Source organism: Phyllobates terribilis, unplaced genomic scaffold (genome assembly GCF_046119375.1).
Source record: "Phyllobates terribilis strain yellow unplaced genomic scaffold, ASM4611937v1 Scaffold_1__5_contigs__length_1240528914, whole genome shotgun sequence".
In the NCBI taxonomy this organism is placed as follows: domain Eukaryota; kingdom Metazoa; phylum Chordata; class Amphibia; order Anura; family Dendrobatidae; genus Phyllobates; species Phyllobates terribilis.
The window spans coordinates 862,511,767-862,524,649 of NW_027362761.1; the positions used below are offsets into that span (position 1 = coordinate 862,511,767).

Sequence of the window (12,883 nt, forward strand, 5' to 3'; positions counted from 1 at the left end):
TGGACAAAGTCACGGGCCAACCAGTATACAGTATATTGAGCCCCACACAGTCCTCCATACAGAATAATGGTCTCCACATAGTCCTCCATACAGAATAATGGTCTCCACATAGTCCTCTATACAGAATAATGGGCCCCACATAGTCCTCCATACAGAATAATGGACCCACATAGCTTTTGATAAAGTATAATGGGCCCCACATAGTCCTCCATACATAATAATGGGCCCCACACAATCCTCCACACAGAATAATGGGCCCCACATAGTCCTCCATACAGTATAATAGCCCCACATAGCTTTCCATAAAGAATAATGGGCTCCACATAGTCCTCCATACAGTATAATGGGCCCACAAAGTCCTCCATACAGTATAATGGACCAACATAGTCCTCCATACAGAATAATGGGCCCCACGCAATCTTCCATACAGAAAAATGGGCCCCACATACTCCTCCATACAGTATAATGGCCCCACATAGCTTTCCATAAAGAATAATGGGCCCCACACAATCCTCCATACAGAATAATGTGCCCCACAAAGTCCTCCATACTGAATAATGAGCCCTGCATTGCCTTCCCTACAGTATAATGGGCCCCACATAGTTCTCCATACAGTATAATGGGTGCCACATAGTCCTCCATATAGTATAATGGGCCCCCAAAGTCCTCCATACAAAATAATGGCCCCACATAGGGGTGGTGGTTCTGGTGTCGTGGGCCAAATATAACCACCCTGCAGGCCGGATTTAGCCCACGGGCCAGAGTTTGACATGTATGCTGTAGATGATTGGTGACCCATTGCCATTCAAGCTATAAGTCAGTATAGATGAGTAAACCTCCAATAGAAGGTTCAAAAGAAGTGTGAACAGAGCTTTATTGGAGTATTGCATATTGCCATAGAGTCCTAAATATCAATTCAATCTAAACAAATCAGAAAAGGCATGGAAATAATACTTACTCGTTCTGCGCTGGGTAAGCTCATGAAGGTTGTATTCACAAGACGAAATCTTGTTTTTTAATGATTTCATCAGCACATTATCCAGTTCCTTTAAGGTATACACATTGAATGCCTAAAATCAACAAAATACAACATAAAAATAACAAACAAACAGCCCAAAAAACATATGCTTATCAAGCACCAAAACATAACAATCAATATTGTGCTTTGGGCGCACACACATGGGGAAATCGGCTTCATGAGACACGAGTCAGTGCTGTCCAGTCCAGGACTGGACTACAGGAGAACAGTAGAATCCTCCGGTGGGCCCCTGTGTTAGAGAGGGCCATCACCCTATTATATGAGCAATACTTGGCACAATATTCATCTATCTACCCAGTTCATTGTTATATACTGTACATTTGTGATTGAGGATAATGTCACATTTACATGTAGCCGTAAAGTGGGGCCCTGGATTTGGTTACTGGTGGGACATTGGCACCCCAGTCCGACACTGGTGCTGTCTATAATCACTTTACATTAGAAGTGTTTTTGGTATGTACAGAACTGTAAAGGCATAATCTCTTTTGGATTTGTTGCAGCAGTTATAGGGTTACTTGTGGCTTTATCCAATAGTTATGGTATGAATAGCACAAATTCTGCAACACGTCACTTTGGAGCTTTAGACTGAATACTGCAGTTACTATATGTTCAGATATGTAGTACAAACCATAAAAAATCTGAATAATTAGATAATTTCACCTTAACATTTAGTTTTGGAGTATTCCAAGTATATATCAAACCAACATGTTTTTTGACCTTTGGGCATTACAAGAAGAAATGTTCTGTAATGTCACCGCTCTGTAATAATAATGTTACATTTAAAAGATATAGTTCATCATGCTTTTGCATAAATTAACAGGATGGAGCAAATTTCATTAGTCTTTGTACTGTAACCTTTTCATAATCTTATGACAACTAATAAGACAAGCTTGATGAATAATAGGACATGATAATTATTCAATTGCTGCTTAATAAAACAGAATTACTAGGGACACAATTTTGTGGGAGACAAACACATAATTAACATTAGAAATGCGAAAAAAAATTGTCTTTGATAACTGAATCCCTACAACTAGGCAAGAGTAGTGCCATGTACAGTATGTTAAGGGAAAGTAATGTTTCCTATGGCAGAAGCAAAAATGATTGCATGGCATCAGCATTTATCATTCACTGACAGCAAGCTGATATTCTGGAACCAACAATGAATAGAGAAACCAAGTGTGTGATAAAGTTACATAACATTTATATTAGGAAGATAATTTACATAACAAATAAAATCTCTTTAAAGGGAATCTTTCACCAGGTTTTTGCTGCCTAATCTGTGAGCAGCATAATGTAGAGACAGATACCCTGATTCCAGTGATGTTCCACTTACTGGACTGCTTGCTGTAGTTTTGATAAAATCAGTTTTATCAGCAGGGGATTATCATTACAGGACTAGCAAACATGCTGCCATGCAATCCCCCATATTCTGTATAACCGAGCCACCGCCTCTATTTGGCAGCATTCTGCCTATGCACAGTGTACACAGAAAGCTGCTAATCAGCTGTGTGTGGGGTCATACTGAGCTCAGCGTTCAGAGAACTGGTAGAACAGCAGCAGTGAAAACAGTGATTTTATCAAAACTGCAGCAAGCAGCCCAGTAAGTGACACATCGCTGGAATCAGCATCTTTGCCCCTATATCATGATGCTCTCAGATGGAGTAGCAAAAACCTGGAGGCAGATTCCTTTAACCTTTTTTTCCTGTTCCATGTAAATTAACCGTGATCTTTGCTTCTGCATTCAGCCTGCTGCTAAGAAACCATGTGACATGATTAATGACATCACAAGGATTCACTATTTTGGAAGATCGCTGTGGCATGCAGCAAATTCAACTACTTCTCTGCATATCTCTTTAAAGAGAGATACATGTATGGCACTATTGTAATGTCATACAGGACTGGACTGCCAGTTGGGCAAATCTGGCAAATGCCAGATGGGCTGATACGGCTGTGGGCATGAGGATGCCGATACTGTTAACAGCTGTAGCAAAGCGAAGAGCAATAAGCTCCGTGCTCCGCCATTTACTCCAGCGGGCCATAGGCATGTTGTAAGCTGATACCATGCAGGGAATGTCAGGTAATGCAATGAAATCACTGCATTGCACCACCTGCAACAGCCCTCTGCTGGCCAGCTAGGAGATAAGTATTACATTTTACTGAAGACCGCCAGACGTCTATCTGTGCATGCGGTACCATCAGTGTCATTTTGCTAAAGACCACTGGGAGATGAATCAAGTGCCACCCATGGCTAGGAAGGCATCAGTATGAACTTTAAAAAAGAAGGCACATACAGACACAAGAGGTAGGCGTAGGGGTCGGGGCTAAGCTGAACACCCTTCCCACAGTCCTGCTACTATAAAGGTTATTGCACTCAAATTTCAAATGTGGATTAAAGAACAAGCAGGGTGCAGATTTCTTCACTAAGGCAGAAACACACGGCCATATTTCTCTTGAAAGGATTGCATCATAAACCTTGTACTGGCAGGCACCTCTCCTGAACTGAGAGGTGCCGGCCAGTCCATTCAGTGCAATGCGATAATCACATGAATCATACGGCAGTGTGTCCCTGCCCTAAAAGTATTAATATAAGGGTATGTGCACACGATCAGTGTTCACGGCGGATTGGATGCAGTGAAAGAGCGCTGCAAGCAATCCGCAGCGGCCAGCTGTTACAGCATAGTGGATGGGATTTATACAAATCCCATGTCCACTATGCATCTGTGGCACACCCGCGGACATTGACATGCAGCGCATCTTTCCAGACCGCAGCATGTCAATTTCTCCTCAGGGTCTGCATGTGGGCTTTCCCCATAGACCTAACCTCTATGGGGAAAGTCTGCAGGTGAAAAAAAAACAAAAAAAAAGAGGCCGGTGCTCATTTACATAATGAGCTGAAGCTGGAGGCGGCTTCTCCGCAGCCTCGGGGCCGCAGCCGGCTCCGGATAGTCTGCACATACCCTAACAGTGCCATAATGGCCATACCTTTACTTTAACATGCTATATCGTGATTATAGGTCCTCTTTAATGATCAGTATGGTATTATTATCACTACTGCATATGCTGATAATTTGGTTATGAACTGGCAGTGTTATGGGTATATTATATAGAATAATTTATGCTAATTTTATGTATATTAAAAGGGTTATACACTCCTAAATAAATTGTCGGCAAGCACTGAAATTTGCCAAATCTTAGCAGTGGGTCACGTGATTGCAAGTATGTGATTTGGATTCTTGCAGTCACTGGCAAACTAGAATAGAACCTTGAGCAAAGCAGCTGACACTCTAGTCGACACATAACCACAAGCATGCAAATCACATACTGTACCTGCAATCACGTGACAACTGCTGGATCGGCAAGTAGAACCAAATCTTAATAGTGTGTATATTAAACACTAGGATTTAGGATTTGGAAGCCTGCCCTTTAGCTTGCTGAAAATTTACTAAGGGTTGTACAAACCCATTTAATGATCAGTATGATGACACTATTCTATCACTCTGTGGTGGTATTATGTAGTCATGGTGGAGCAGTATTATTTAACCTAATATAGCAGTATAATTGGTAATATTGGTCTTGTAGTAAATCTTAATTTCCTCCAGGCAGGCTAATATTTGTAATAGAGACCTCAATCTAGAGAAGGCAGGGAAGAGAGAAGGGGGGCAACAGCAAGGGCCTGCATACCAAAGCTGAATTTCAGTCCCAGTCCGTCCCGAATACCGTATGTTAATAGTATACACATATATGACGTTACTATGCATGAGAGAACTACAGCATCTATTTTGGGTGTAAATATACTCCTCAGCATTGAAATTGCAACACCAAGATGTAAAAGTCATTGAGTTATGGAAATCACAATATCAACAGAGATGTTAATTATGACCTGTAGATCGTAAGTCCGCAAGGGTAGGGCCCTCTCCTTTCTGTACCAGTCTATCATTGTTAGTTTGTTCACTGTACATTATATCTATATTTTATATGTAACCCGCTCTCACGTACAGCACCATGGAATCAATGATGCTCTATAAATATATAAGTAATAATAATATGAAAATGATGAAAAAATGGAAACTAAATTTTCGAAATATCTCGATTTATTCAGTATTGAGTATGAGTATCACACACAGACACACACACTTTTACACCTTGGCATGTTATCAATGAGGTTATTAATGGTTTTCTGGGAAATGTTCTGCCACCGAATGGACTTGGGCAATCAAGATATGCTGCTGCTCCCTTTGCAATTGTCAACCAACGACATCCCAGATGTGATCAATGGGAGACAAGTCTGGAGACTACAAACCATGGTAGCACATTTAGGCCACACATGGCATTTCTTTGTTAATCTAAAAGTGAGCATCGAAAAAAAAAAGGAAGAAACATTTTTGTTTTTCCTTTTTTGGCAATATCTCCCTAAATAAAACTTATGAAAGAAAAATACATCAGTTACCCTTTTAAGTAAAAGTCAATGTCATCCTTGAAAAAAGGAATAAAATCTCTTTACGGTTATAGAGAGTAAAATTTAAATATTAGAAATTGTTCAATCCTTAAAGTCTAAGAAAAAAATTTATTGTATTGACACAGACAAATTAATCAATAGTCAAGAAAAAAAGATAAACGGCCTTAAAAATACAGAGAAGCATTATCAAAGAACATTCACAAATCAAAGGGGCCTCAGCACATCACGGAACTTAAAAAAGGTTAGTAGACAAAGTATTTTAATAAACTATAATAATACAAAGCAATGCAACCTTTGGTCGAAATGTTACCTTTCGATGTACAGGATTCAAATGATCTTTTAAGATGTTTATATTTGAGAAAGATATGGCACTAATTATCAGCAGATATAGAATCTTTTAAGCCAGAACTGGAGGATATTAGACAGAGACTTTGTGGAATTCATATTCTCATCTAATCAAGTTTTTAATTTTATTGAAAGTAATAGAGCACTTTGAACAACCATTTTTTGATAAAATAACCCCTAAACATCATGCAGATCACATCAAACCTTCTACTGTGACCAGCACCAATCTGTCCATGATCTGTTTGTAAATGTTTAGTTTTTATGCACCACCATCACTGGGTACATTAATTTCCTATTAAAATAAGTAGTCATAACATAGGTATGCTATTGATAATGGATTCGGGTCCTGAACTTGAGATTCATCATCCACTAACTCAGAATTTTAGTTCTCTAAGACAATAGCTTTAAAAACTGCTTTTCCATACAACCCTTGGGGGCATCAATGGTGGGAGACTTGTGCACCCTATAGGTATCACCACCACAAATGGTCTTTATGGATCATGTCATCTTTGTTTAGCAAGAACTTGTTTCAATTTCTCATAAAACTTGTTGCTATGAAAAGGTGCATCACAGATTGTAAGTGATAAATAAACGAGGAAATTGAAAAAGTACTGCGAGGACTAGAATATACAGGAAAAAAAGGAACCCCCTGTCACTATTACAAGGGAAAATGGAAAAAGAAGTTACACAGCCTACTGGATAGAAGAATGCCGTATTTGACGAACAGTAAATTTACTAACAGTTACTGCAATGTCTTATGGTAAAATAGTAAGCATTTCTGGTGCCAATTCACCATCATTTGATGGCTGGGAAATTAGGAAAAAGCTCTGCTGTTACTACTTGAGAAGGCAGGGCCATATTGGCCAAGGCACCTGAGGTCGGATACCTAGGGAGGCAGGTTGCGGGGGGCAGAGCCATCATGAAGGTGTAAAAACATATATTTTTTAAATTTGCCCCTTTTCTGATAGACAAAGTGTCAATACCGACGTTTTAATTTGGTCGGATGGGAGGGGGTGGTGGTTGAGGTTAAAGCAGTGAGTGATGAATGGGCAGAGGAGCAGTAATCAAATCCCTGCTGGGACCAAAGATGATGAATCCTAAATATGAATGACTTGTGATGATGTCATGCCCATGTGACTCATATGGGAGGAGCGATCCTAGAGATTTCAGGAGGAAGGAAGCAGCAGCAGCAGCTAGAGATAGAGGTAATCAGGGTACAAGGGTACATGGGATGCAGGCTTTTCCTTCACAAGAACTCAATAGTACACAGCATTCTTTATCCTGCATGTAGATGGAGGGGGGAGGGTTTGATGAGGTAGAAAATCCCTATGACAGGATTCCTTCCAGTCCTTATCTTTCTGCCTTATAATACTCCACACTGTTAGCTCAGGGAGTCTATCTGACCTGTGTTTAGCTTCCCTCCTGACCTGAATTCTGGTCCCTTGCCTTCTGTGAGATACAGATCACACACCATCTTTCTCTTTGGCTCCAGCAAGACAGTAAACAACTTCCCCACAATCAGCCTGGGGCTCTGATAAAAACACTCCCTGTCTCCTGTGACTGTGTTAACCCCTCTAGTTGCTGGAGCACACTTCCTATCTCCTGTGTTTGTGTTACTTCTAATAGTTCCTGGATGCTTTTGAAGCAACAGCACTATTTCTGCATGTCACAAATATAAAGACTAAAAATACAGCCATCTGAACGAAGCCGTATGCAGTATGTCAGCCAAACAAGTGTTTAACTAAAGCCCCCATATACTTTAGAAAGTGTCTGACAAACTATGGTTCAGCTGATTGTTCACCCGAGTCTCCCATACACAGAAGCGTTCGCTCCTCTGAGCTCTTCTATGTTCACTATAAGAGAGTCACTATCAGACATCTGAGGTGGCAGCTTATCTCTTACAGAATAAAAGGGATTGGCAGTCTGATATTGGATGTGCCAGATCCTTATCCCCGGTGGCAATGATCTGTTAGGGGTCCCCATTCATATTAGGCTAAGCTCCCACGGTGGCCATTGAGTTTGTATGGGATTTATAAAAATCTCACAGTGCTTTTTTTTTATGCTGTGTACACTAACCTGCAGTTTGATTTTGAAATCTGCAACATGTCAAATTTCTTTACACTAAATATTTTATTTGCGGATTATACCCATAGATTTGAACTGTGCTTTTCCACAGAGGAAGCGCAATAAAAGTGCATGTAATAATGACTTTATCAATGAAGCTTCCAAAGTAAAGAAGTTTCATTTAAAGCATGACATATCGAAAAGAGACAAAAACCACAGGTGAAAAAACATGATAAAACACATGTAAAAAAAACGCACTCAAAAGCACAAGTAACCTAATTTAGCGAATTAGTGCAGAAATGCTGCAGAAAATCTGCAGCTTTAAAAACTCACCAAATCCTCATCGTGGGAACTTAGGCTACAATATACGAGTACTGTCCAATTTTTTTTAACTCCGACGGCACTTTGTTCCATAGAGTATGATGGATGTTTACACACATTGGTTAATATCATGGATCTGATAGTGAGATCCATGACACTCTGTTCTATTCTGATTAGAGATGAGCGGTGTTCGACTCGAACTGTTCGCCAATCTCAAATTCGAGCTGTTTTGGGCGGTGTTCGAGCCGTTCGGCGAACACGAACAATCTGAAAAAAATTCGGCTGTTCGAGGTTATGTTCGATAACTGTTCGTGCACCAAAATCATAACTGGATTTTTCCTCAGTAATGCTGAAAATTAATGTTAATACGCAGTTTGAGTGTACAGTGGGGAGGGGGAAGGGGCAGGGGATGGATCTCTGCATAAATAATGAAGATCTCCATTTTTTTTTTCTCTTTTTCGCATTTACAGTGGGGAGGTGCATGCAATCTGTCAGCCTATCAGCAGCGCACACACGGAGCGAACTGCTTTTTTTCACACAAGCAAAGGCATGTGTCTTTGGCTGTGTATGTCACATGTCCTTGCCCTATAAGACCCAGCCATTTTCCACGTAGCCACCATTTTCTCACTGCTGCAGCTGCGTGTTAGACGGCACCGCTGTTGCTGTGTGCGCTATACTTTGAGTGTTAATTTCAAGCCAATTTTCGCACAAATCTACAGATAGCTTGGGAGTAGGGAATAGTTGTGATTGCAGTCCTTTTGAGGACTAGGTTACATCATTTCCTACGACTTTTATCAGGCAGGTCTGTGCTCTTAAATAGATAGGTTGGGAGTAAAGACTAATTGTAATTGCAGTCCTTTTGAGGGCTAGGTTACATCAGTTCCTATCACTTTTATCAGGCAGGTCTGTGCTCTTAAATAGATAGGTTGGGAGTAAAGACTAATTGTAATTGCAGTCCTTTTGAGGGCTAGGTTACATCAGTTCCTATCACTTTTATCAGGCAGGTCTGTGCTGTTAAATAGATAGGTTGGGAGTAAAGACTAATTGTAATTGCAGTCCTTTTGAGGGCTAGGTTACATCAATTCCTATCACTTTTATCAGGCAGGTCTGAGCTCTTAAATAGATAGGTTGGGAGTAAAGACTAATTGTAATTGCAGTCCGTTTGAGGGCTAGGTTACATCAGTTCCTATCACTTTTTGGCAGGCAGGTCTGTGTCAGTGCTGTGCAAGTTTTTTTCACAGCATTTGGCTAAATCTAGCTAAGCAAATCCTTTTTGGCCTCTTGCAGTGTGTGTTAGTCAGTGGAGTAGCCTATCTGTGTTGCAAGCTACACCACCTGTGTATAGAATACACATTTTTTTCCTGCACCTAGCCAAGTAAAACCATTTGGGCATAGCATCGTTCTATTAGTCCATCTATACTAACCTACACCAGGTTTCAAATTCAAAATTATTTTTATCTGCATCTAGCTCTGAAAAAATATTTGGGCTTGTAGCAGTGTGTGGTACTTGTTCTATTAGTCCATCTATACTAACCTCCACCAGGTTGCAAATTCAAAATAATTTTTATCTGCATCTAGCTCTGAAAAAAATATTTGGACTTGTAGCAGTGTGTGGGACTTGTTCTATTAGTCCATCTATAATAACCTCCACCACCTGTGTATGTAATAAAATTGTTTAACTGCATATAACCCAGCCAATACTTTTGGGCTAATACCACAGTTTGGCCACTCAGCTCTGCTCGGTTCCCATCCATTTTTTTTTTGTGCAAACAACTCCAGAGTTGTCAATTAGTTAACCACCAAAATGAGTGGAAAAAGGCCTGCTGCTGGTGGAAAGGCGAATAGGCGTGTTGGGAAGGGAAAAAAAGGTTGTGTCCGTGGGGTAGGTGTTAAAGCAACAGTAACATCTGCAGAAGAAAGACCATCTTCCAGCCAAACTAAAATGTCTACTTCTTTTAGCGGACAATGTGATAAGATCCCTTTCTTACGGCCACGCCAATCGCTACAAATTCCAGATGAGGCACAAAAACAGCAGGTGCTTCAACGGATATCAAGTCCTCCTTTAAGTGGGCTCTTCTCCACCTCAACTTCAACATCACAAATACTCCAGTCCTCAGAGGTGTCACCCCAATCACACTTGCTAACTCACAGCTCCCAAGTCTCCAGCTGCCCTTCTGAGTATGGGGTAGAACAGATGGTTGAGTCTGCAGAGCTGTTTACTCATACTATAGCCTGGGAATCAGAGGTCGGCTCCAGATCTTCTGTGAATCCTGACGAGGAAATGATCTGCACTGATGCCCAGAATCTTTATGAGTCAGATCCAGGACCAGACGCAGAAGGTTCTGACCATAATGTAGACCCTCGTTCCCAAACTGTAACTCCTGTTGGTGGAGACAATGAGGAAGACGATGATGAGACTCAAATACCTGATTGGAGCGACAACTTTAGTTTTTTGTCAGGGCAGGAAGAGGTTGGCTGTGAGGACGACGGGTGTAATAACAGACAGGGTGATGATGACGAGGTTGGAAATCCCACTTACTGTCAACCCACAGTCAGCCAGTCGATGAGGTCAGCAGAGGAGGTGGAGGAGGATGCTAGTGACGACGAGGTCAGGTCGCATCTTCCTGGACAGAGACGTAGTACTGAAAGCACGTCAACAACTGCATCCTCAAACACAACTCTGCCTCTGACCACAAGTCGTGGTGGCTCTTCAGGTCGCATGGGTGCTAAGCCTTGCATAGCCTGGGCATTTTTTCAGATCGATAAGGATGACCCAACTCGTGTTATCTGTAACATTTGTCAGCAAAAGCTAAGTAGAGGCCAAAAAATACATAGTTTGATCACTTCATGCATGAAACGGCATATGGATATGAAGCATAAGTTGCAGTGGTAAGCTCACTGTGCTACAATACGGCCTAGCCGACCGGGCCAACCACCGTTTGCCACATCTTGTGCATCCGCGGCCTCTTCATCCTCTGTGACTGGGGGGACAGCAGTCACACCTGTTTTGGGACGCAGACCTGCCACCTCTTTACCCGCAACAGCCAGCGTGATTGGCAGGTCATCATTTTCTTTGGAGGTGGAAACACCAGATGGTGTTCAGCGCTGTCCGACATCGATAGCACCACCTTTGGATCAAGGCAACCTAACATGTCCGCCTGCATCTTCCTCACAGACTGGCAGTTTGCCGGGGACACCCTTCTTAACCCCGTCTTAGCACAGCAGCCAGCCCTCGGTCCCTCAGATGTGGACAAGTAAAAGACCATTTCCTCCTAGCCATGAGAAAGCTAAGAGGTTGAATTTCACCATCTGCAAGCTCTTGGCTACAAAAATGCTGCCTTTCCGCCTGGTGGACACAGAGGATTTTCGAGACCTTATGTCCGTCACAGTGCCACAGTACCAGATGCCCAGTCGGCACTACTTCTCAAAGAAAGGTGTGCCTGCGATCCACCAGCATGTCGCACACAACATCACCGCTTCTTTGAGAAACTCTGTGTGTGACAGGGTGCATTTCACCACAGACACTTGGACGAGTAGGCATGGACAGGGGCGTTTCATGTCGCTGACTGGGCACTGGGTTACTATGGTGACAGCAGGACAAGGGGCTGCTGTCCAAGTCTTGCCGTCCCCACGAGTTGTGGGTCAATCCTCTTTATCTCAAAGTTCCTCCACTGCTTCTGCCTCCTTAACCTCCTCTCGGTCCTCCACCTGCACCCAAAGCCTGTCTGGTCATGCCACAAGCTTTCTAACTGCGCAGAAGGGATCCTGCACACCTCCTTACTATGCTGGCAGCAGGGCTCAACGTCATCAGGCGGTTTTTACTTTGAAATGTCTGGGAAATGTGAGTCACACAGCTGAGGAGTTGTGGTCAGCTCTGGAGAACCAATTTCATGAATGGTTGTCTCCCCTGGACCTGAAACCAGGGAAGGCCGTGTGCGACAATGCTGCAAACCTGGGTCCGGCCCTTCACCGGGGCAATGTCACACACGTGCCTTGTATGGCTCATGTGTTGAACCTGGTCGTCCAGCAAATTTTAGCACACTATCCGGGACTAGATGGCCTTCTGCAGAGGGCACGGTCACTATGTGCTCACTTCCGCCGTTCGCATCCCGCAGTTCAGCGACTTACATCTCTACAGAAGTCGTTGTGCCTACCACTTCACCGGCTAAAATGCGATGTGCCTACCCGGTGGAATTCAACTCTGCACATGTTGCAGCGACTGTGGCAGCACCGACAAGCCCTGGTGCAATACGTTCTGACGTATAGCCTGGGCCAACGAGATCCAGAGGTGGGGCAAATCATGCTGGAGGAGTGGTCTCAGATCAGGGACCTATGCACCCTTCTGCACAGTTTTGAAATGGCGACGAAGATGTTTAGTGCTGACGATGCCATTATCAACATGACTATTCCAGTGATTTACATGCTAGAGCACATGTTAAACAGAATTCGGAGTCAGGTGGTGGCACAAGAGGAGGTGGAGGACGTAGAGGAGGATGAGTTGTATGTGGAAGGGCTAACATCTGCAAGGTCCAGACGGTCAGCAGCACCAAGGTGGCAGGCATGTGAGGGTGGGGGAGATGGTTTTACCAGCGCGCATGTTAGCAGCCAAACTAGTGAGGAAGGTGAAGGAGCCCAGGAAAAAGTGGAGGACGAAC

The 12,883-nt window shown here is 42.7% G+C and overlaps 1 protein-coding gene across 1 annotated transcript in view; it reads right to left on the reverse strand.

Moving 5' to 3' along the window:
* Positions 1-12,883, reverse strand: part of BANK1 (B cell scaffold protein with ankyrin repeats 1) — an 857,480-nt gene that overhangs the window by 585,166 nt on the left and 259,431 nt on the right. Inside the window, exon 6 of the mRNA XM_073639073.1 lies at positions 959-1,070. Within this exon, the coding sequence (XP_073495174.1) occupies positions 959-1,070 (112 nt within the window). The remainder of the gene's footprint in view (positions 1-958; positions 1,071-12,883) is intronic.